At 39.8% G+C, this 24,380-nt stretch overlaps 1 protein-coding gene across 1 annotated transcript in view; it reads right to left on the bottom strand.

Moving 5' to 3' along the window:
- Nucleotides 1–276: 276 nt before the first annotated feature.
- pex14 (peroxisomal biogenesis factor 14) overlaps nt 277–24,380 on the bottom strand; it is a 45,608-nt gene continuing 21,504 nt past the window's right edge. The window contains exons 4-9 of the mRNA XM_037271157.1: nt 19,524–19,649; nt 16,793–16,878; nt 15,006–15,108; nt 11,346–11,443; nt 4,109–4,200; nt 277–1,122 (exon numbers count right to left, since the gene is read on the bottom strand). Of these exons, the coding sequence (XP_037127052.1) occupies nt 687–1,122; nt 4,109–4,200; nt 11,346–11,443; nt 15,006–15,108; nt 16,793–16,878; nt 19,524–19,649 (941 nt within the window). The 3' untranslated portion in view covers nt 277–686. The remainder of the gene's footprint in view (nt 1,123–4,108; nt 4,201–11,345; nt 11,444–15,005; nt 15,109–16,792; nt 16,879–19,523; nt 19,650–24,380) is intronic.

Genomic DNA, 24,380 nt, shown 5'->3' with positions numbered 1-24,380 from the left:
AAGCAGCATGAACTAATACATCTGTTATTTGTTGATCATTTGATTATTAACATACTTCACAAATCAAATCAGATGCTCTGCTGGAGATGCAGATCGAGTACAGCACATGAGCCCCCCCCACACTTCCCCCTCACCTGCCACGCAAACAAACACCTTCCATGATTGGTAATTCCGCCCTCAGTGAAAGAAAAGCAACGGAAAAAAACATTTATCTACCATTCTCCTCTGAGCACCCTGACACTTGCATAGAACAAAGCCACTCATCACATTGTAATCTTGAATTTCAAGGCTTTTATTTCACCCAAATGCAACCGCGTTGGCCTTGTGAATTATTGACAGACTGACAACAATGCGGAAGCACAAATAAAAGAGGCTAAAAGCTACGTCCCTGGTCGGGATTGTCCTTTCCAATTGCCATCAAAAGAAACCCAGCTAATGCTTCTCTGCAAGCAGGACAGTAACTTTTGAAGTGAAGAAATGAACATGATTCCTAACCCACAGCTGCACCACACACTAAACTGTGAATGAGCTGATGGAATTGTTTCATCTAAAAGCATTTATACTGCAGTGTCGAGGTGCCACTGAATTTGAAGTGTGACTGAATAAAGCAGAAGCCCACAGGAAATATGACCGAAGCATTAGGAGTGTCACAAACAGGTGGGTGAAGAAGAGAACTTAACAGGTGTCTAATCCACCTCACTTTCATTGCCAGCACCCTCTGGCCGCTTCAATTTGTCATCTTGTTTGTGGATCTGTCCATCTCCACCTTGATGATCCTCAGTCTGCATGCTTCGACCCTCCACTTCTTCCTTTTCCTTTCTAACATGGTCATTCTCTTCTTCCTCTCTCTGCACCTCTATGCGAACCTGGTGTTTCAAGGCCAAGGGCGCTGCCGCGTCGAGGCCTGCGACATCACCGTTGACACCGACTGACCCATTCAGCACATCCCGCGGGCTGAGGAGTCCATCTTTCACAGGAGACGAGTCAGCTGACTCATTACTGACGGGAGATATGTCGCTGCTGCTCTGGTTGCCTGACTGGGAGCTGGATGCTGAGGGTTCTTTCAAGGGAATCTGCCATGAGGGGATCTTAGAAACAGAAGGGGTGGAAGGAAATTGCCTCCTGTGACAGAGAATTGAAAAAAATATCACTTATACACTTGTTTCATATTAAAGCGAAGTATGATCGTTTAATCTAGATCGTTGGGCCAAGACTTAGCATTTGGCATCATATCATGCGAAACTTCCGCAAAAGCATGCAAGACTTAAAACTAGGGGTGTAACGATTCATCGATACACATCGATTAATCGATATAATGCTCTACGATTTATTGGCATCGATGCTAAACGTAAACATCGATTTATATCGCCGTGTTTGACCTCGGACATTAGACGCGACTTTATTTTGAAATCCAGTTCATTGTTGCTTGCTTCCTCTTTCCGGGAGCAGTACGCGGCGTGCTGTGTTGTGAGCAGAGCAGGCACGTGAAAGGGGAGCCGACAACTACGCGGCTCCTGGGCTGGTGCTATGGCTAGTGTCCAAGAAGACGAGGAAATTCGCTCCCCTTTGGGCTTCAAGTCATTCGTTTGGAAGCACTTTGGATTCCAAAGAAAAGATGGCTCAACGGACAATTAAAATTATTGTAAATAAATAGTTCAGTAATGCACTTTAAAGTTAATGGTATTACAAAAAAAGAAAGAATATTCATTTTTCTTTACTTACTTATATGAGAAAAAATACAGGAATTTGATAAAGTTCAGTGTTAAAATAAGCACTTTGTATACTACAATACTCTTGTAATTTCCTAAATAAAGAGTTTGCAGTACCTTGTTGATTTTGCGTATGAATTGTTATAAATCAGGATATTGTTCTATATTTTTTATTTAAAAAAATTAAATACAAATAAAAATATCGATCGTGGAGCACTATATCGTGATGTATCGTGAATGAATCACAGCAGGCTTTAAGATATCGGCAATAATCGTATCGTGGTCCTTTGTATCGATATGATATCGTATCGTGACAAAACCCGCGATTTACACCCCTACTTAAAACTCTCTCTAGTGATCACATTCATATCCAAAGAAAAGTCTGCGGCAACGTTCAAGCGTCATGCAACAGATTGTAATCAAATTTCCGAGATACCACTGTTCTGCACACAGTCATGTGATTGGCTGGTGATGTAAGATTTGTAATCACATAACATTTATAGGTGAGCAGAAGTATTGCAACAGAAGTGAAGAAGACTTTGGATTCACTTCATCATCATTTGATTTTAAAAACTGCATTAATCCTGTAACCCATTGAAATTGACAACCTTTTGTTTTCTTTTTGTAATGTTGTTCTATGCGTTTACTGCAATTTTGATCAGGCATTTGTTTATTTTGGACGTGGTGTTTCGACCAACAGTCTCTTTTTTACCAGGTAAAATTCATGCGCTACAACTTTCTGCAGCTTGCCTGTGATGAACTCCTTTGTTGTTTTGGCAAATTATTTTGCTGCATGATAATCTCACATCTCTTCATTGCACATTCCAGCCAGGCCCTCTATTCTTCTTGTGCAGAAGCTGTACTTTTGTTTGTGACATTCACTCACCTGTGGTAGTTGCTGCTGATGTCACAATTCTTTTCAGGCTTTTAATACAATCAAAACTGTTTCTTTCATCAATTACTGCTTTTTTCTTTACTCGCTCCATTCAACGTTTGTAAGAACACAAGTGGTTTCTTCAAAATGGTTGGAGAGGCTATAGCCAATGTTTGTACAATAAGGTTTTTTGAATTTTTCATCATATCTTCACAATTGTTCACCTAGATGGAAAAATGGGACGATTCAAACAAAAAAGTACCGTCTTGTAAGTAGTCTATCAGATCCAGATGTAAATATCTGGGAATGAAAGATGAAACGTTGGCCCACGTTCATCATACTCAAATGTTTTCAGTCTATGATGAAAAACAATGCAATTAGTTCATAAGGGGCATCTATGGATATGTAATCCTCTTAAATGGACAAATTGATCTTGGCTGTATTATGATTATTGGAAGGATTCTGTGTTGCAGTTATAGTACAAGAGAAAACACTTTTGATCAGCCTTTGTTTTCCAGCTAGTGTTTCCCTTCACTTATCCTTTACTCTAACAAATGAGAGAAAGTGAAAGTAAGATCATAGGAGTAATAGGTGTCTTGTTTACCCATAAAAGTATGAAAATAAAGAAGCCGGTGCTGAAATGCTGATGACTGCAGTATGCTAATGGGGGACGGCTAGTTGTGAAATAAAAGCAATGGTGCAATTTGTAACCTCTAATGCCACAGTGAGACGATACCCCAAAACCACTTTTGACATTTATGGTTGTCTAAGTGTGCAAGTAATTTGGAAGACCATATAATCTTTTATTAATTCATACCTAAACGCAAATGTTTGTGTGATTCCTGGAGCAGTACAACAAGTTAAAAACAGGCTTAAGACTGCTGCATGATAATTGTTCACAAGATGACCATCTGTGCGACCAGTGATGTCAACATGAACATTTTGCATGCTTCCATTTTTAAAGTAACATTTGAGAGCTACCATCTAACTAGAAAATTATAAAACTAATAATGCATGATGGAAATAACCACACTGCACTTCACTAGAGATCCTCCAAAAGTTAATATTTATAAAATGTATGTGCCATACAAATTGTTAAAAAAACAAAAAACAGTTAACTATTGAACCGATTGAAAAATAAGATACCATTGTGGGCCATGTTGTGATCTATCACAATTACTAAATTTGAACATGATGATTGTGACGTGTTTCACATTTGCAATTATGAACTGCACATTAACTAACCCACTGCCAGCCCAGTTAAAAAGGATCTCTGACATCTACGTATAGCCGTCAATGGCAGTGAATGGCTTAAAAATATATTAACACATACTTGGTGAGGATAGATGATTAAGTACAAATATTATTGTGATTAAAATGTATTCAGATGTGTGTACAAGCGATTCAAAAGGGATGCTCCTGTTCAATACAGTCATGGGTTATATGTATATGTGTGCGTGCGTGTGTATGTGTGTGCGTGTGTGGATGTGTGCGCATGTGTGTAGGAACTGAAAAACTTTGTTACCTGCTGAGCAGTAAACCCTTCAAAGAGACTATCTCAGCTTTCAGCTCTCCAACTGTTTGGTTGTCCAGGATGCGACTGGTTGCAGATGCCGCCTATAGGAAAATATGACACACAATGCATACAGCCAAAGTCAACATGCCTTTTTCATCAACCCCTCCATTGTCACTTAATACAATAGGAAATCATTTCAAAAACAGCTTTGTTCAAAAAAGACACATCAGCTATTGAGTAAACAAACATGGCAAACACAAAAAGCCTCACGACTCGTGTAGGTTGTCATGACAATCATCTGTCACCTCGGCAACCTCTCCATAGCTTGTGACTTGGGACAAACAGTCCCACGACAGTTATATTCATGGCCTCTCACAGAGGGAATCATGCTGTTTTAACACAAATTTCCTGACTATTCTGAAAAGGTTAAGGCAGTGTTCAGTGTTTTAGATAGTGGCCAAGTTCATGTGCGCTTACCACCGCTTTACAGTATATCAAATGTGTTTGGTGTCTTGACGCACACAATAAAACTAGAAACTTAATTAAAAACAATAATGCATAGAAAATACACAGGTTCGTGATACAGGAAGAATAAAAGGGATTAAAGTATATTTGGTTGGGATTTCATGCACTGTGAACCCAGCTCAACCTGTCTCATATAGTACCTAATGCTCATTTCTTAAAAGGGCCACACACAATTATCTTCACTATGGGATATTGAAAGTGAACGAGTTTACAAAAAGTCATTCAAAAGGCTTGACTAAAGCCAACTTGAACTAATGAGCTCAGCTTTGTTTGTATTGACATCTGAAAATGCATCTTAAAATTATATATTTGACCAGATTCGAGGAGCAGATTTCAAATTATTACGACATATCTTGCTTTGAAACACACAAGCAATCCTTGAAGGTTTATAGGAGACCAAATAGTGTGTAGTGGAGCATAAAAAAGAACATGCAATGACTTGATCTTTAACCTCAGTTACCTCAGGGATCTTGTTACATAATCATAAAATCAGTAAGGCTACTGCTTTGGACTACAGGCATTAACGTTAAAAGTCGAGTTAGAAATCTCAATAGACGCGGTGGATCACCTCCAAATGTGGGGGAAATCCCATTAGTCCTGTTTAGTTAGTTTGTTCTAAATCTCCAAATACTTTGGGTTGGAGGTTAAACAATTTTAAGTTCAACTGTAAATCGATGGATGGATAGATGGTGCCTGTTCTTACAATTAGAGACTTGAATTTTAGCGAGACCTCCATGGAGAGAAGAGATTATTTAGGCTACTCAATTGAGAAGGAGCAAAGTCACGGAGAAACCGGACTAAAATTGTAATTAAATCTCTCCTAACCCACCAGAGGATGCTTGTTAGGAATTGTGGACCCCCTATCAGAGAAAGAGTGATAATTTGGACTCTATCGCTTGTAATTAAATCCAAGAGAAATTAATTGAATCACATCTGAAAGGGATCACACTCATTTACTGAGCCAGGAGGAGGCCGAGGAGGAAAAGTGAAGGGCTAAAGCAAAGGAGGAGATGAGATGTATTTTCTCAGTGGTAGCGGTTATCAGCTCCAAAACCTGATGATAAGAAGCCATGTTTTGGAGCTAACTGAAAACATTCTTAGTACAGTCGTCACCTAATTAGAAGTATCTTAAGCCCTTCCCTCCCTGAGGATTCAATATAGGAAAGCATGACTCTTTTTGACTTATGGACTTGAGTTAGACTTCCAAATTAAGCTGTGAGACTAATCAATTTTAATCAATAAATTTATTTGTCACAATTTGTTTTATTTTCATTGTTTTTAAGAGGTACCCACTTACAGCTAATTTGCATTGCTTGCTTAATTAAAAGTTCACAAAGGTATACTGTAGTAGGAAATTTGGGGACCAATTTTTGTGGACAGCGTGATTGGAGTTTTCTTTCTTTCTTTCTTTCTTTCTTTCTTTCTTTCTTTCTTTCTTTCTTTCTTTCTTTCTTTCTTTCTTTCTTTCTTTCTTTCTTGTTTTATTTTTCTTGACTAGAGCAGATAGAAGAGGCTGTTTGTGTCATTGTTATGGGCTGGAAATTAACTCCCAGCCAACTGAAGCAGCGCCCTTCATTTAAAATCAGGGTGGTCGAAGCACACTCAGTGCTTGACGTTGCAGAAGCAGATATTGACTTCTCCATGCGTGAGATTGGTGCGTGCAAACTGCGTTTATAAAGGTAAATGTAAAGATCTCCTCTTTGGGATGATACAATCTGCCGTGCATGTGACGTGCAAATTGGAGACTGCCTTGCACTGCCGATCGTTACTTTGTGTGTGACTCCACCCCCTCCCACACCCACCCGTAGTTGTGCCACATGGTCGGGGGTGTTATTAAAAATATTTTTGAGATGATGATGATAATTACTTCAATGAATTGATTCCTACAGTAATTCAGAGAGATTGGCCAACTCAGTTGTCATATTTATGAATGAAATACAATGACATTCACTACAGACGTCCGCAGAACACTAAATCTGTCTGCCTGCAACTCTATCAAATCCACTAAAATCGCATTACACCACCTAAACTGCCACTTAGACCTGCTTTTAGCAAGTCTAAAATCTAGTCTACTTTTTGTCACCAAATGGCCAGATGCAGCTCCATTCGCTGGACTTGCCCCGGCCTGAAAATGAGGATGCGCCCCTTTTTACACTAAATATACGGACACCTGTGTACACAAAGAGGGCCCTAGGTCTCCATATGTAGCACATTTTAAGACCCTTCCAACGACATTTGATCAAGTAGCAACTTTTAAGACCCTTCCAGCGACATTTTATTAAGTGAGACAAATCATGAGTGAAAACATTTTCCCATTTTGTTCAGTGTTGACATTTAATCAAATTGTACTGAGTTTGACACCTGCTCTTGTCATTTCTTCACCAATTTATGCACTGAAAGCAGAGAGATAAACTGAATCAAATGTTATGGCCAGGATATGCAATGGGAGGAAACAGTATGTGAATCAGTGGTTTTATTCTTGTGATTTGAACGATCAGATGACTTTTCAGGAGCAATTTTTAGAAATTCCCAATGTCCACATGCTTTTTTCTCCCATTACACTAAGCCTCTTGCCCAAAGTCAGCTGGAATAGGCTCCAACCCACCCACGACACTGATGAAGACAAACGCTAAGAAAACGAATCTATGAGTGAAAAGACTTTACTCTTCAACTCTCGATAGTAGATTGGGAAGATGAAAACAAAGACACGTACTGTAGCTCAGTTGGGTTGCTACTTGACTGGCTAAGGGAAATTGCAGGTCCCAGGGTGAGACCATTTGAGAAGAACTGGATTCTATCACTTCATATGAAAAAAGAAGGCTTAACAATGAAACCGTTAACTTCTGGCTACATACATAACATGTATTATCTTACATCGATGCTGTCGAGCAACACTATCTCATACATGTCTTATTAAATTCAAAGAAACCTAATCAAACGTTGAGCCCGTGCTGAATTTCAGCCTTGAGATACATTATGTTTGCGTGTATACACACACATTGTGTGGAACTTCAGTGTTAAGTGCTTGGATGCAGGCTAAGTGTTGGCGTATCAATGTCCGTTGAGACTGAAAGTGCGCTCAACCTCAAGTGCTGACATATCTCACACACCGCAAAAGCTTGTAAGATCTGATGTTTGCACAAACTGCTGATCAAGATAATTATCAGCAATCCATTTTATGGCATCGGCACTAAAATCCCCCCAGATCTGAAAGTTTACTTTGAAATGCATGGTGACCTGGATTTTTAATTATTAATGAAATTATTTGTCGGCATTAATTGCTGAGACCTATACATAATCTTGGAATTTCTGATGCAAAGTTGTTTCATATTTACAACACGTGTACAGGATACGAGTCAGCATTGAAGCTGCACCACTTAAAGATAGTTTGATGGAGGGCTATTCAATTACAACATCAGTTGGGCCAAATTTTCAAATCAAGAAATGTAGCCGGGCCATACACATTAGGCGCACAGTAAATGGACATGTTTTCCCCAGTATCTTGCCACTACTGCTGTCTTTAGCAAAACAAGACTGTGTATTGTTGGGGTCAATATGGGGAGGCTACGCAAGTGATGCATTCACGATATCAAACAACGACATCAAACACTGTAGGAATTTTTGAAATCTTTGCATATCTTGAATACAATTCAATTCAGGCAGGCTAGACCGCAGACTGGGCCACTATGGGGTTAGTTCTGGCATGCATGTGGGCCATGGGCCGCTACTTGAATAGCGATGGTTTAATGGATAAACTTATTTATCAAGGTGGAATATACACAGAAGTACCAAAACCATATTTACTCTTATATACTAGATTTATTTGTACAGTACCCTACTTGTTTAAGAATACTTATAAACTTTACTAACTCCATGAAAAACATTTGTTAAAACAACAGTATCAAAGCATTCTTTGCAACCTACATATGTATTTTCACTTGTCACGAGTCTAGTAATCTGTAATGTAGAATTTAATTGTGAACTCATCTCTCTCAGCATATTGCAAAAAGCTGCACATGCAAATGTACAGCCCTGCAAACAATACTAATTATACCAAATATACCCCAAAAATGATATGCGTATTTCATTAACCAACACTTTGCACACTGTGTCTTCATTGTATAAATACTATAAATAGAGATATCCTCTATAATTTGTAAGAAGACAGATTAAACACAATGTATTTGCTGGCTGGAAAATAAGACATATCAACTGTAGCAGCACTCAAGGACAACTAACAGCTCATCTGGCTAAATGAAGATAAACGCCTCTGGCCCATTAGCAAAAAGATCTTTAACAAGCCTTGTTTAAGAGTGTCTGAAGGCAAATTAATTCAGAGTTGCACTGCCGGCAGACACTACATTTTCAAGTAACGCATGTATATTTAAGATGAAATTAGTTTCAAAAGGAAGTCCCCAGAGGAGAGGTTTTGAGTGGAAACATTGGTAGAGTGCAATTGATTTCACTCTATTTATGCTATTTCCCACTGGCAGTTAGTCTCGCACAAGCTAGGAGCCGGTTTGTCTAATCTTCAATGCTGTACCCACTAATAAAGAGAACGATCAGTGAGGTGAGACAGCAGGGCAAACATGGTTAACAGGCAGATTTGTAACGATAATGGGCCAGAAATATAACAGTCTGTTTAACATCAGGGATGAATCATCAAGGGGCAAATCTATACTACAGTAAAGCTGCTGGAATACAGCAAATGAACCAAGACAGAATAGTGAAAAAAGGTCTAAATGATCTCATGCCATGAGGTAAAAAAATGTGCATCAAAGGCTGCATTTCAACTGCAGGTCGAGGGGCCCGATTTCCAATTAGTGCACGTGTCCCTGTTTCTACTTAACGTCTGAAACATTGTGCATGCGCACGCCTAACAATAGAGTGAATACACAAATATCAACCTTTGCTAGCAACAAGCTCAACAGATTTCTTTTTAAACACAAATGTTTCTGTTATGGTTTTCTTTAGTTTCCAGTTTGGGGTCACTACATGCCCTCTACAAATGAGTGGTTTCCAAACTACAAGAAATGTTTACTCAGCAGCCGAGGAAACCGAAAGCTCCATGTGTTTTGGCTTAAAGTCACATTTCCGTGTTGAGAGGTATAATTGCTAAGCGTGGCACACTTTGAGCAGCGTGGCAGTGAGGCAAACCCTGAAAGCCGCAAACGGTGATTAAGAAGTAGCTCACCAACACAAACATGTGTTTGTAATCTCAAGTCCTAGACCTGAAAACAATTTACCAATTTCCTCCACGGTCAACGAGTCTTCCTGCGGGGGAAAATTTAAGATCTACGCTGTAACTGTAAGGCTGAGTTTACGATTTGTTTAATGGGTATTTTGATGTGAAATATACTTTTTATACACTAGTGCGCTCCAGCAAGGTACTCACAGCAAATGAAGTAGACACATTTTAATGCAATGTGTGATTTGAAAATGACAAATGAAAATGGAAAAAAAGCATTCCTCCATCCACCTGTGATGTGGCTGGAGCTTATTATCTCCACTATTTTATCAGTAGGATTCCACTTCAGGGACAATTGTCATTACTAAAAAAGAGTGGCACAGGCAGAAAAGCAGAGTCACGTTAGTTATCAAGTAAACAAAACGTATCATTTATTATACTGGTAATATTAATGCATTTCTTTCCATTTCAAAAACATATTTTTGCTATTGCGAATGACAGAATAAGCAGTTGAAAACTTGAAATGCCACAAAATGAGCTACGAATCTTTAAATCGATCTTGTCCTGGGGAAGCACTTATACTTTTTCCCCTCTTTTGAGCTGAAGCAGATGTGTCCACATATGTTTCCCCGCAATATCCAGATGCTAGCCATGTGCTTAACAAGCTGTGGACATAAAACATTGTCTAGGATTGTCTACTTCCAAGACACTTTTTAGAGCCCAGAGATCATAAAGTAAATTACGAGCTGTGTTATAAAAACAGCGAGCAACATTTCATGCCAGCACATCACTTTTTAGAACACAGCCACTTCATCTAAACACTTAAAATTCCGAAAAGATTACCAACACTGTCTATAAAAATCAAGGCAAAGACAAACGACAGTATAGCTTAACATTATGGCCCCATAATGAGATGAACCGTACTTGTGTGTTGAGCAGCTTTAGTTCTGATGATAATAAGGCTGTCTATATATATGGCAGTTATGAGCAAGGGCAGCATGGGAAGTTTTAGTGCATAGAAGCCTGGAGAAACCTCTTCGCGCCTCTGCTAATCAATCTGGAGAGTTCAGATGAGCACCTTTACTGGGCTCCTTTGCAACTTCAAAGTTATTGCTTGTCCAACAATCATCACAGTGAGTCATTACGAGATTACAGGAAAACCTTTATAGAATTGTCCACGTTGTTATGTTGTCTCATACTTGCTAGGATTTTCCTTTATAGAACAAAAAAATACTGCAAATTGTGGGATTATGATCGCAGGAATGATTAAGAAGTTGTGAAGAGAGTGGCCTTCGCTATTAGACAAATATGGGCTTAAAACCCCAGCATAAAACTCCTAATCGCAGGTTATAAAGCAAGGTCTACCATGTGCAGGACCTGGAATACATTACAGTATGATTAAGGGCCAAAATCCAGTTTGAGGATTATTTTAATAATACCGTGTATGAAGTCATACTAGCATGATTCATTGTTTATTGCTGGCAATTGTGAAAAATGTTGAGATGATGATGACGACGATGAGGCGACAACTACCTCTGCTGCAGTCAGCTCCTGGCAGAGCTCCTGGATTTTCTGCTGCTGTTGGACCAGGAGCTCTTGGAGCGAAGTCATGGTTTGCTGTAGTTGTCCAACTGATAAAACAGAAAAGAAAAAAAGGTATTTGACACAGCACATACAAAAGACTGTATTGGACATTTTTAAGGTTACACCCCAAAAAAGTTCAATTTTTGTCACAGATCAAAGCTGTCCGAGAATTGCTATTACTGTACAGGCAATAGCAAGACGCTATTTGGTCAGTCACTGGGGTGGCTTGTGGAAATGGGGCTGCACATAGGATGAAGATATTAATCTCTAGTGTCTGAACTTAAATCAAATAACAGTCTCTAACCTTCCATTATCCATCCAGACACTTGCCTTCTAATGCATCTTAAACCCTCAAACGATCAACAAAGAAAAAAAAACAAAGCTCTCATTTAGGAGGAGGCTGCCAGACAAAATGTCCTCCTAATCCGAATAAATAATGTGCTTTTTTTCCATTGACTTTGAAGATTGAATTAGTTCAAGTGTTGGTGTTGGATGCGGGTGTATGATTTCAAATAACAGCGGGCACAGTTTGTTGGCCCCTGCTTCCAGTCACGCATGTATTACCAAACAATGCATTAAGTTTCCCTGAGCTGATTATATTATAGAAAACCAATAAACATTCATATAAATCATGGGCGTGTAAAGTGTTAAATCAAGCCTAATAGGATTAACATCAACAGTTATTGTGGCGGTCCACTGCTGAGGTTGTCAGGCCAATGCTTAAAAGCCTGATCTGCAGCCGGCTGGATGGGAAGCATGGAACCAGGGAAACGTAGGCTGGGACAAAAGCTTGAGCCAGGATGTGAAGTAGAAAAGCAGAACGGACAAAATATTTGATCTTATAAAAAGGTTGCACCTGTATTTAAAATGGGTGGGGTTATGTTTAATTTAGGGAGGGTGCTGACATGTTTGATCTTTCCATGCTTGCAGAATCCAACAAAATACAAGTTAGAGCAGGATGGCTGATAGCAAAAACCAGATTAAAGCTGGTTATTGAATTTGGGAAGCTGAACGTGACCAATCAATCACAGGATTGTAATAAAAGTTAATGCAACAGCCCTCTTAAAAAACTAAAATCAAGGGTTGCCCTTTTGGTTTCTAATGACGCCTTACTCCACAATGGCTTTTACATATGAGTATTAAGTCAGTCTACCAGCTTGTGTTGCTGACTTCCGCATTAACATTGGCCTAAGTTTTAAACAACTGCAGCCAAACTGTCCACAATCCAACCTTTGACTCCTTTGTACTGACAAAAATGCATAACTTCTTATCCCTAGTCATCACAGATATGAAGCAAGAATAATGAAGTCAATGACTTTGGCAAAACATGAATCAGAAGGCAGCTGTAGCTTGGACACACACGTGTGTGTGTGTGTGTGTGTGTGTGTGTGTGTGTGTGTGTGTGTGTGTGTGTGTGTGTGTGTGTTTGTGTGCGTCAGTGGGTTTGTGTGCGCGTGACAGAAAGATGAGACACGATGACACGTGAGGCTTGCAGCTGGTGTGCGGAGGGTTCATATTGTCCATTCAGTAAATTATTCAGTAAATACCTCAATATAATGTACACTACATATGTCCGGTTCTGTATATCCTAATGGCCAGCTGGTCACCAATATGGTGCCCAAAGACACAGAGAGCCCAAACAGCCGCACAATTCCATTACAGCCTCAGTGCACTGAAGTTGTTCCAAGATCCATTCATTAATTGTCAATGTGAAGTTGCAGGCAGATCATAATGGGAGTCAAGGCCCCTCCACTCGAGCTGGTGCTGGCGAGAGAGACTAATGTAGTCCACCGTTGAACTAGATACATCACCTTGTTGCACTTGGCACTCAAGAAACATATGAACTTTAACAAAAGAGGGTTCAAGCAGTTGGCAGCAGTGGGACGTGTGGTCGCTATTATTCAGTGCAGCAAGGAGGGACTCTGCGAGAGGTGGAGGCAAACAAAGCGAAGGCGGTGGGAGTAATGTACAGTAATTGCAAGCCCCACCCCCCACCCCAATTGTCGACTACAACAGTCATTAACTAGAATGGCCGTTTGGCTACTGCAAGTCATAGCAAATTAGTTCCAACACTGGCTGCGGAGGAGCGTGTTGGCAACATTTATTTAGTCATGGATTTATTTTTGGGACTCGTATGCATGTATATTGACTGCATGAGAGCAAAAGGTGAGCGCGTTAGACTCAACAATTCAAAGTCAGAACGAGACAGGCCAAAATGACCATCAATAGAGTTCTGTTAACAGAAAATGAACGTCGTTCACTTGAAGCGGCATGTATTTCACAAATAGATATGAATATTTTTTTGGAACTTATCCCTTGGCGTAGCTCACAAGAAAATAAAAAAAGCATGTGTTTCTGCAATTAGGAAGCCCTCCTTCCATCTTCCTCTCTCCCCCTTCTGTGTAGCGTCCTGTACTTTTGCGCTATATTCTGACTGTCTGCTGTATGCACACTTGCTCCATTTTTGCTCCTCTTATTTGTTATGTTATTTGTTTATTTATTATTTATTCATCACTCTTATTTATTCATTGTTTGTGCCTTCTTGTTTTTACTTTTTGTGTTGTTTACTTGTATGTAGTATATTGTGTACTATTTCTTGTTACCGTGGGATAGTGGGAACGTAATTTCGATCTCTTTGTGTGTCTTGACATGAGAAGAAATTGACAATAAAGCAGACTTTGACTTTGAAAAGCGTAGCTGCTCTAGAAGCATCCAGTAAACTTTATCTGGTGGGGCAGGGCACAGGCCCCTGCTGCTCTCCCGACTCCCCTCCCCGTGGCCTGAGCTTCTGTACATTGCGGGTGGGCCGTTTGATGGTTGGTTCTGGGGCTGGAATGAACCGATTCTATTCCATTCATTTCAATGGAAAACAAATTGCTTCAATTTACAAACATTTGTGTGCGCAAATAGAGAATCACAATAAATTAAGTTCTTGAACCAAGAGAAGACGGTAGGTACCATCAGTGGAAACGGGTCATTGAGTTGAACCTTTGTCAAAAGGCCTCTTATATACACCATCCGGGATTTTTAATTATACTGAGGAAGAGGATGGGAAGCATCGCTCTCGCTCTCTCTCTGCATGTCTGACAGCTAGCTTGAGATTCCCCACCTGTCCAACATGGGAGCTGCACCTGCCACTGTGTACTTAATCACCCGCAAGGGCCAATGCCGGGCCCAGGCGCCACACAGTGCCATGCTGCATGAACATCCAACAAACATGTACACAAGCAACACACCAAATTAAAATGAACTTTCTCGCCACCTACGGGGCAGAGCGTGGCTGATGATGATGACAGTGAAGCACCGGATAGGGTCGGTGCAGCGATGGAAGAGCGATGGAAGGTGGGGGATGAGAGAAGGTGGGTTGGTGGGGGAGGAGGGGAAAAAGTTGTCATTTCCCGACTCCTCATTAATATTCTGAGGTTAAGAGCTTTTCAGCGAAACGTAATTAATTGAGCTCGAGCCTGACAGTAAACAAGCAATTTCAAATTAAATCGAAATGACAGCAGCATCATTTGTTAAAAACACGCAGGGCCTCCCAATTTTGGCAACAGATAAATGAGGGAAAATGTTAAGGAGGGAGAAACTGATGAAGATATTAATCTTCACCTGTCTGTGTCAGCGTGCCACTCATTGCTGCGATGTTGCTCTCCATCTTCTGCAGATGCTTCTTGTCCTCTCGGCTGTCCATAATGAGGGGAAGGATGTATTTCTGCAATTAAAAGCGTGGCACCACATTAGACTTCTCTCTGGTGGGAAGTGGAAGAAAGATGAGTAGAAGACAGTGCCACCAAGACGTGGCAGTGGAGGGTCAAAGACATTGTTTTATTGGACTAGTGCATCATTGTGTAAACTATGGCTGATTAAGTGCACATTTCCGTGTCCAAGCAAGTGATTCGAGTATCAGGTGTTGAAGCCATTAGAAGATTAGAAAATGCCTTCACAGCTGTTGTTATTATTGCTTTAACATTTTAGTAATCTATCAAACTGGTTCTGCCTTCAAGTTGGAGCATTTGATTTAGGGTTGTCGATTATTTGAGATTTAGATGCATTCCACTTGCAATTACATTTATTTATAAGGTAAATGATAATGAGGGGTGACAAAAATTCATCAGCTCAATCACTAATGATAACTTTCTGATGGTCCGTGTTTGTTGTTGGCTGAGATGCAAACATTCCTGACAAAAGCAAAATATTCAGAATGTTGCTGAGAAATTATGATAGGAGTTGGCATTTCTGCAGCCGTGAAAGTATGCACATCGCTCGGAAGGAACTCGTAGAGAAATTTGTTAAAAATCAGAGAATGATCCAGTAGGTAAATGGAACAGTAGCAATTAATGCCTTATGTAATATATTAACATTTCTTTTAGTGTTTTCGGTTGAATCTTCATTTTGGTGGACGTCTTGGTGGATTTAATGGAGGACTAGCCTCTTCAGAATTAATTTTCTGTCTCGCTCAATTGACACCAGGGCACAGCAGCGCAAGTAATAAACACTTTTTAGGGGGGTAAAAAAATAAATGAGTGTTAACACACGGTAATTAATAAATGGGTTGCTGAGACTGAGGTGTTTACAAGGTGCACAATAAAGTATGGGCAGAAGCCAGAACATATGGTACGGCTGGCGAGATGCTCGTGTGACATGACTGCAACCTGTGCCATCCCGCAGGGGGATCCAATACTCGTGACTGGGGGCTGCTTAACCTTGCACGACTGTGTATTTTTTCAAGATAAAGTCTGTTGCAAAAAAAAATGATGAGGTGATCCGAAAACTGTGAAAATAATGATCGGATAACAGGACACACTGAAAACTTAAAGTCACATATGTTCACACACTCAAAGAGGGAAACGGTGCATCATCAAGCGCGAGATCGAGTGCTGAAGCTTCCACCCACTCCAAAATGAGCGTAATGGCTTCCACATGCCACCCGTGGGATTTAATCGCACTGAGGACAAGGGGCCTTATGAGCTCATGTTCAATGCCGTTAAGCCTGATACTAACCAGGGTGATTATTTTTAGATGGTCTAAAAAGGGTTTGAGCCATGGCACGATATGTTTTAAAAAGAAAAACACAACTGTGGGGAAGGAAAAGTGAGCGAGAAGATGTACTACCATGAAGAGGAGGGTCAAAATGAGCTCTTGACGTGAAGCAGGATCGCTTTAATAAGTAGACTACGGAGCAAACAGCAATGCTATGCTGCAAAGATGGTGGCTACTGCAACAGTATAATTCATCAAATTGATGCACTCGCCACCAATTTAAATGCAATATCAGAACGAGACAATACTGACAGATCTGCACATATAAAACACAACATACAACCAATCAGAAAAATATGTGAGTGCAAAGTGAGTTTTTGAATAGTCCAAACTCCAAAGGGAAGTGGCCTACTGCACCTTGTAAAGTTGATGACAGCTGTAGGCTATGCCCACCATCATGATAGCGAAGGCACCGTAGTTCCTCCATCTGTAGCCTTTTAGACCTTGACAACAGCAAAAAATATTTTCATGTCAATAGAAGCACCGCATAATGTAAATAATACCAACCGGGTGCACTGTTTAGTGTTCACTGTTCACAAGTTGACTTCGTGCATTCTGGAAAAACTAAACAAAATTTGCCTGATTTAGCGTGTGCAATGTGATTTGCTGAACTTTGTTTTTTATTGTTATCTTTGGAATACAGCAGCGTCTACCACTTTTACACCTGCTAATAACAGCAAACACAATCTGTGTAAGTGAGTGAACACAAAATTTAGCACCCGTAATTTCAGACCATAGATGAGGCGCAACTCACTTGCCAGCAAGACGTATCATTTGTTAGCGTTAACACACAATCCAGCACCACCTATCTAAGATATTTTCAAATCTGTAATAAAAGTCAGTAGTTTTATAAAAACGTTTTAGAGCACAGGTGTCGAACTCAAGGCCCGGGGGCCCAGATACGGCCCGCCACATCATTTTATGTGGCCCGCGAAGACAAATTGTGCATCAAATTCGTGTGTTATTACTAGAATTGCAAATTGTCTTCACTTTTAATAATATATATATTTTTTTAATATTTGACCAGTTTTTACTCGTCTGACTTTAAAACGAGTTATTTGTCAGTTTGTTTTGTAGCTTTTACTGTATATAATATGAGGCGCTCATACATTTATTTGGGTTGACAGTCATAATGGCCCTCCGAAAGAAGCTATGACTACAATGCGGCCCGCGAAAAAAATGAATTTCACACCCCAGTTTTAGAGTTGTTGCATATTTATGCAACCAGATGATTGTCTTTTGTTTTTTTATTTGTCCTCTTAAAAAAAAAAATATTTTTTTTTATTGTTGTGTTGTGATTAAATGGAGGAAAAAGTTTGGAAATGCTTTTTTTTTTTCCTTGGCCTCGTTTTTTTCATACCACAAAAACCTGGCAATGCGACAATGTGGCAGTGTAGACTGTTTATACCCCATGTGAACAAACCAAAAACTGAAACACATCTAGTCATTTATCGATGTTCGGCTGAGTGACAGATACTGTGAAAGTATGTCATTTTCTAAGCTGTCGTGAGCCAACTATCTGTCAAACTGGAAATTCCCCGCTTAAGAAAGGAAGTGACCTGATAATGTCATCAAACAACAAAACAGGTCTTGTTAGCGTTTTGCTTTTCTTTAACTCACTGGTGCTCAAATGATAAGAACACGTGGCTCTGAATCAGCAGACAAATACCGCATTCTAGTGGCAGTTTGATCTGATGTAATGTGACATTTTCTAGTGCCTTCATATGATTTTGCATGCAAATCAAATGAAAAATGGACTGTTATAGTCTATGTGGTATATAATTTCAAGGTGGATGGTATTCGTTTCATACAAGGGCACCCTTTATCGCCGCTGCAGCATTCGGGAATGAACCTTTAACCTTCCCTATCGAGAATTTTTGAATCATTCCCCAACATTTATATGGTAACCACATAAATTTGGGTCTTCATCAACATTATGGCTGCGATAGACTGTCACCTGTCCAACAATGGTATGCTTCTGAAAGGCTTCACAGTCCTTGGTATGGGCGGTTGACCCTGGACAAGACTCTCGGCATCACATTGGGTCTTCACCTGCTCCCCCTCCCCTTTTGGACCTTTCATTCTTTCTGTCGCTTTCTTTTTCTCTAGCACTGCCACTCTGCCATCTTCCTTTTTTTTATTTGGTCACTTAGGCTGGGGAACAGTGGAGTCCATCCCCCAGTTTTCCAATCTACTCTCAAATTTATTGGGTTCAGTGGAGGCCTTCCTGTCCTTCTACCACATGGAAATAGAGATCAGAGTATCCATTACTTCGACAGAGATGGATGCGGGTCCCCATGTACGGTCCCTATAACAAGGACATCAAAGGGAGGTAGCCCTCTCTTTTCGGCATGACCCCCCCATATAAGACTTCCTGCTCTCACCTCATTATGCAGCTTCCTTATAGCCATTTTGATATAAAACCCCCCACTATGGACGGAGAGCCACGAGTCCCCCTAACTACATGGCCATCCCATCAACATCACTTTCATTACAAAACATGAGATGCCGAGGGAGTCAAGGACAGTGTGGTAATAAATGAGGGTGGAATACATCCGGAATCATTGTCATATGGGTTAAGCATTACACAGACTTCATTCTGCATTGCTAAATCAGTGGACAGCACTCATAACCCCTTGAGGTAATAAAGACACAAGTTGCCTTGTGGGGTCTTGCCGTGGTGGAACTGTTTGGAACTCTGTGACAAGAGTAGATGTCATGGGGCCGTACAGCACAATGCCATACTCCAAAGGTCTGAAATCACTATCAAGTAGATTGCTCTAATACATGGAATAAAGTAAAAAATAAATTCCGTGAGTTGTCTAGAGTAGCACTCAGTCTAGCACAACCCAAGACAAATACTAACTGTAATTTTCCAATCATATACCATCAAAGACATCCACGTCTTGCATATGACCAGAATCATTAGGATGACTGCAGTATAAGTTGAAACTTCCTATGAAACACTCTTTAATGGGAATGAGAAGAAAGAACAAAAATTGAACTAATGAATTAATAGGTTTACTTTCCACATTCTGCGTATGGTAATCATGTCATTATGAGGTACAAAAATGAGTTCCGCACTCACTGTGTGGAGCAGCAGCGAAGGGAGGAGAGTCAAGAAGTTGTGGTGGGCCTCCAGTTCTCAAAGGTAGGACGTCATCCGTGCTGCCTGAACGCCGAATGGCTAGCTCAACCTCCTCATCCGTCAAGCCTGCAATCGATTACGACATTTAAGAAACTCCTGAGGTTTTGGTGACTTACTGTACATGTTCAAAACACAATGGCTCCTTTGCTATCATAATGCATACATTAATACTTTCTAATATGAACTCATTTAATGTCCCCAACCGTAAGCCTTAAGAATATATTTTCAATTCATAATTCAAAAAAATCCTGAGAGAGTTTTCGGGATATCTCAAGTTTAAGGAATGCCCATCAAGGGATACAAAGTGCAACGCTTCCCTCCAATGAAATTTGAAACTCTGCAAGCCTATTAACTGTCACCAAAGGCAAAGAAAATAAGTCTGTCCACTTCTCCTTGTTATATTTCCCATGTGGAAATTTCATACACCCTCGACAGCTAAAATGCATTATTTTAATTTCTTCATTGTAATGTAAATGTATTACATAAATTTGCAAATGCCAATATAATTTAATCTTCAGATCTTTTTAATGATTTTAGTTTTGATTAAATTGCAAAGGGCTCCCTGATGGAGAATCAGAAGGGAGGAGGAAGAAGAAAAAAAAAGTCCAATATGAACATCCTCTTTTGTGGGAAGAAAGGGCTGCCGTCCAGGCTGCATGTTACCATTGATGTGGCTCTAAATTCAATGAACATTTGAGTTGAAACACAGAATAACATAATTTCATGAATGTATGATTACCTCTAGCCTATGAAATAACTGATTAGGGTATCCAAAAATCCTGGAAGGCTACATGATAATGACAACTTGCATTTTAAAATACAGTGCTCGCTCCTACCTTGACTTTAATTCATTTCATGACCAAAAGTGTCCCAGAATCCCAAAAAACATGAAAACAATCTCACATGTTTTTAATATGAAAAACAGGACTTTAAAGGATTATACTTTATATAGAATTATACATTTTAAAATAATGTAATGAATAGAACAGTGTGTATATCAAGACAATTAAATAGGCATTGTGCTGCATTTCTAATGTGCATGTCTTCTTGGCTACCAGGGGGGCGAGCATAATACATAGCCATATTACGGTATACACATTATTGTTTCACAGAATACAAAGAATATATGCTAGCGAATAGTGTTGTGTCCTCCGCCTATATGTACTGATACTATATTTTAAAAATACAGAAATATGTTTTAAAGTATTTAATAATGACAACATTGATGCCAGTTTTTTTTTAGCCTGCCAATGGCCTTTAATGAAAGAAGTGCATAAGACAAAGGTAATGTGCTGTGGTTAAATACACATGTAACTCTCTTTGTTTGAAGTCTTAGTTTTAAAGTAAAGTTCAACTGGGTGTGGCAATAAGCAGAATGAAGCAAGCTCTTCTCTTTTTTAAAAACAAAAATGACAAATTTGCCAAACAGTTTCCTATTGTTTCCGCTCTTTAGATGTTTTACTTTTACGGTCTCGTGCTCTCACAGCTAAGTAATGGCTCATATCTCGGGGGAAAAAAACCCAAAAAAACCCTGAAAGTCAGGTTACTCATAAGTCAATAGGGTTGGAACGTCTAACAATTTTAAACACGTTCCTCCCAGGTTACAGTTTGCTAGCCATCAACTAATGCGGGTGGATGGCCACAGTGTAGAACTAAAATTGGAACCTGCCGAACGTGGGCCAAAGACCGGTCCTTATCTGGTCTAGGCCCGTTAGCGGTGGATCAGGTTGAATAGGTGCTACCTCAGCGATCCAACGACTGTGAAGGCAGACAAAGGCTTGCAACAGTCCTTGATTCCATATCATCTGGGCTCCTAAGCCTTTAGATTTGAGAAAAGGATCGTCAAGGTCATGGTGTTTTTCAAGGTGCAACGAGGTGCTCAACTCGAGGGATAGAGAAGACAATAAAGGAAATACAATACCTAGAATAATTCAGTATTGGTCAAAGAAATCAAAGAGTAGGATTTTATTTGGAATTTGAGCCTTGATCATACATAACCGTTTCTTTGCCCCAATCTAAGAGCATATCATGTGGATCTGAGCTAATTTCATGTAACTATGCAAATATGAAATCTGAAAAGACTAACTTGGTCACTTGTCAGTATCTTCAAACGGGCTTTATTGTCAGAATGTATGAATGGTGCAACACCTCGTTGCTAGGTCCCGGCCAACCCCACAAGAACTTCGAACGTACATGAAAACCTTAGAATAATTGACAACAAATGTCCTTTAGTCTACAGAAGGTCCTGAGTGCTGGGAAGTGGCGTGCACTGCGTGCTGAGTTTGTATAGTCAGTCACATTGCACTGTCAAATAAGCAATATTGTCTCTAGGCACTCCAGATTCTTCTGACCACAGCAGACTACATGGTGGTATTGAGTGAGATGAGCAAGCATTTTGGCTTCAGCACAAGACACTTGGCTTGTTCCTGATACCTTCAAATGTAAAAGTATAGATCGATGTCAGCTAACAAGTTGCACTTCTTAATAGACGATCGTTGATTAACTCGGTGTAACCTTTATATAGAAAAAGTACAGCTCTTAAGCTGTTCTCGGGTCCAAATACAGGTACAAAGTTGGTGCTGATCTATTTGAACACAGCAGCAAACAAATGAAAGCAGCCTCAGATCCAAAAGAAGAGGACAAGATTTTCCATATAAAAGGACAGACAAAAAAAGGGTTGGGGAAATTTATTAGAGGTTCCAAAACCTGTAGAATGACCCCTGGACCCCATTTCAGATCGACCCATGGGGTGATGAATTTTTAAGACATAAATTACACCTAATGACAACACCATAAAAAAAGAACAATAATGGAAAGCTATTGTGTATTTCATTATACTGTATTATTTGCTGCACCTGATACACACAGAGCCTGTTTATGAGTCACAGTATTAGCAGATGCTCAGCCAAAGCATTTGCTTTGACCTTGCCATTCTCATTGGGGCATGAAATTACGGTGCTGGCACCTCGATATTACAGCTATAAATACTGTAAACTGCATATCTGGACTACGTTTTCTATTGTCTTTCAACATAAACCTGATCGGTATTTATTTAAAGGAAAACCCATTGCTCGTCAGGTTATTTACAGCTCTATTTCCGGAGCCTCATATTCTCTCGGCATTTTTAAGGGCAAAGAGGCAGTCGGCCTCTTTTATTAAATCAATTTCTCCAATTCTGGCACTCCTGGACTTTATGGGTCAAGACCTCAGCAGGACGGTCAATTACAAAAATTGCGCAGTGAAATATTTTGGGTAAAAGGTGAACATATTTTCTAAGGGTCCTTCAGAGCAATTATATTTTGGATATCATTTTTAAAACAACCGCACAGGTTATGTCAAGTATAAGAAGGTCAATGGGGTATTAATAAGAGGAGCGTGACATCAAGACACTGAATACGTTGTGGTGATGGTCCCTCACGTCCTTTTAGTTTGATACAACTGCTAGAAAATGGCATACACTCTCATAGAGTATTCATTTATGTATTAAAAAAAAGGGGAGACTGCTCTCATTTCCCCACTTTTATCGCCCTACTGATGACAAAGTAGGCAAGGCCTCGACTAGGTGGCGCCGTGGAGTAATTTATAACCACATCAATCCCTTTACCTTCTTTGCAGGCCTTGGTCATTGTCATTTTTGTCCGAGAGGTGAGTCACATAACGCCACTTACATATAGCATCCCATTAATATGTGGGATGATGAACCTTATCCTTACCCTTACCTTCATACCAGGCACAGTAATAGCCCAACAGCCTACCGATGTTCTCTCTGACCCTCACTCGATGGCCCTCTACTCAGGGTGAAATCCATTTTTATTCTGTAAACTCACAGCAACGACGACACCATAAAAAAAGAAAGAAATAAAGCAAGACATCAATTAAGTATAATTGACAGAAAATGAACTCTTCCTATTTTATATGCAAAGAAACAGCTTCCCAAACAAAGTCCGTACAATCGAGCTTGTCGCCTTTGGAGCTTCGGTCAAAGTGACATGTAACAAGATGGAATTTTTTTTTTTTTTTTTAGTAATTATGTGTGTAACTACTAATTGTCTAGGCTAAATTGTGGCTCCAAAATGGGTTTCAGCACTCTGTCTGGTAGACTGCATGTGTTAATTGTCGAGAGCAAAGACAGCACAATCCACAAAATGAGACAGCATCTCATTATACTTCATTCAAACAGTCAAACATATTTAATGTTGGCAAGGAACAAGTAAGGCAAAATTGCTCAGCTGGAGTAGCGTCTACATACAATTTATTTCCCAACTCCTTTTGCAAAGAAAAACGAATTTATCTGTTTTATATCATGATTCATATTACATTAGCTGACAAACTTTCAATATTTCAGACAGTTCATTCAACGAGGACACTGAGAGGGCAGCTACAAATATCGGACTGCGTAATTGCCAATTCATATCCGGGAATTGACAGTTGAGGGAAAACAGAAATTGTATTTTTCAATGAATATTGAAATAAACCAAACTATTACGATGCCTTTGAAAAGGGAGAGATATGACCACGGAGGCATCCTTCAGCGTAGATTAGGTCACAAATGTGCAGTGAAATAATATGCACGAGCAAGATTATTGTGTAAAGATTCTGCAACATGCAATCAAAGTGGGTCCTATTTTCCCCTTCATCAGCTGTCCAGACTCCAGCGTAAATATTGCCAGCAAGAGGAATCCAATTTAAATTCCACTCTACCGGGAGATAGTATTGTTTCATTTTATGTGTGCTTTGACATTTCTGGTCGTTAATATAAAGTAAAATCCAGAGGTATTTACATAAATATGACATTAA

Source organism: Syngnathus acus, chromosome 2 (genome assembly GCF_901709675.1).
Source record: "Syngnathus acus chromosome 2, fSynAcu1.2, whole genome shotgun sequence".
NCBI lineage: Eukaryota > Metazoa > Chordata > Actinopteri > Syngnathiformes > Syngnathidae > Syngnathus > Syngnathus acus.
The sequence above is the reverse complement of the archived record's forward strand: the minus strand, read 5'-3'. Positions and strand labels throughout refer to the sequence as shown.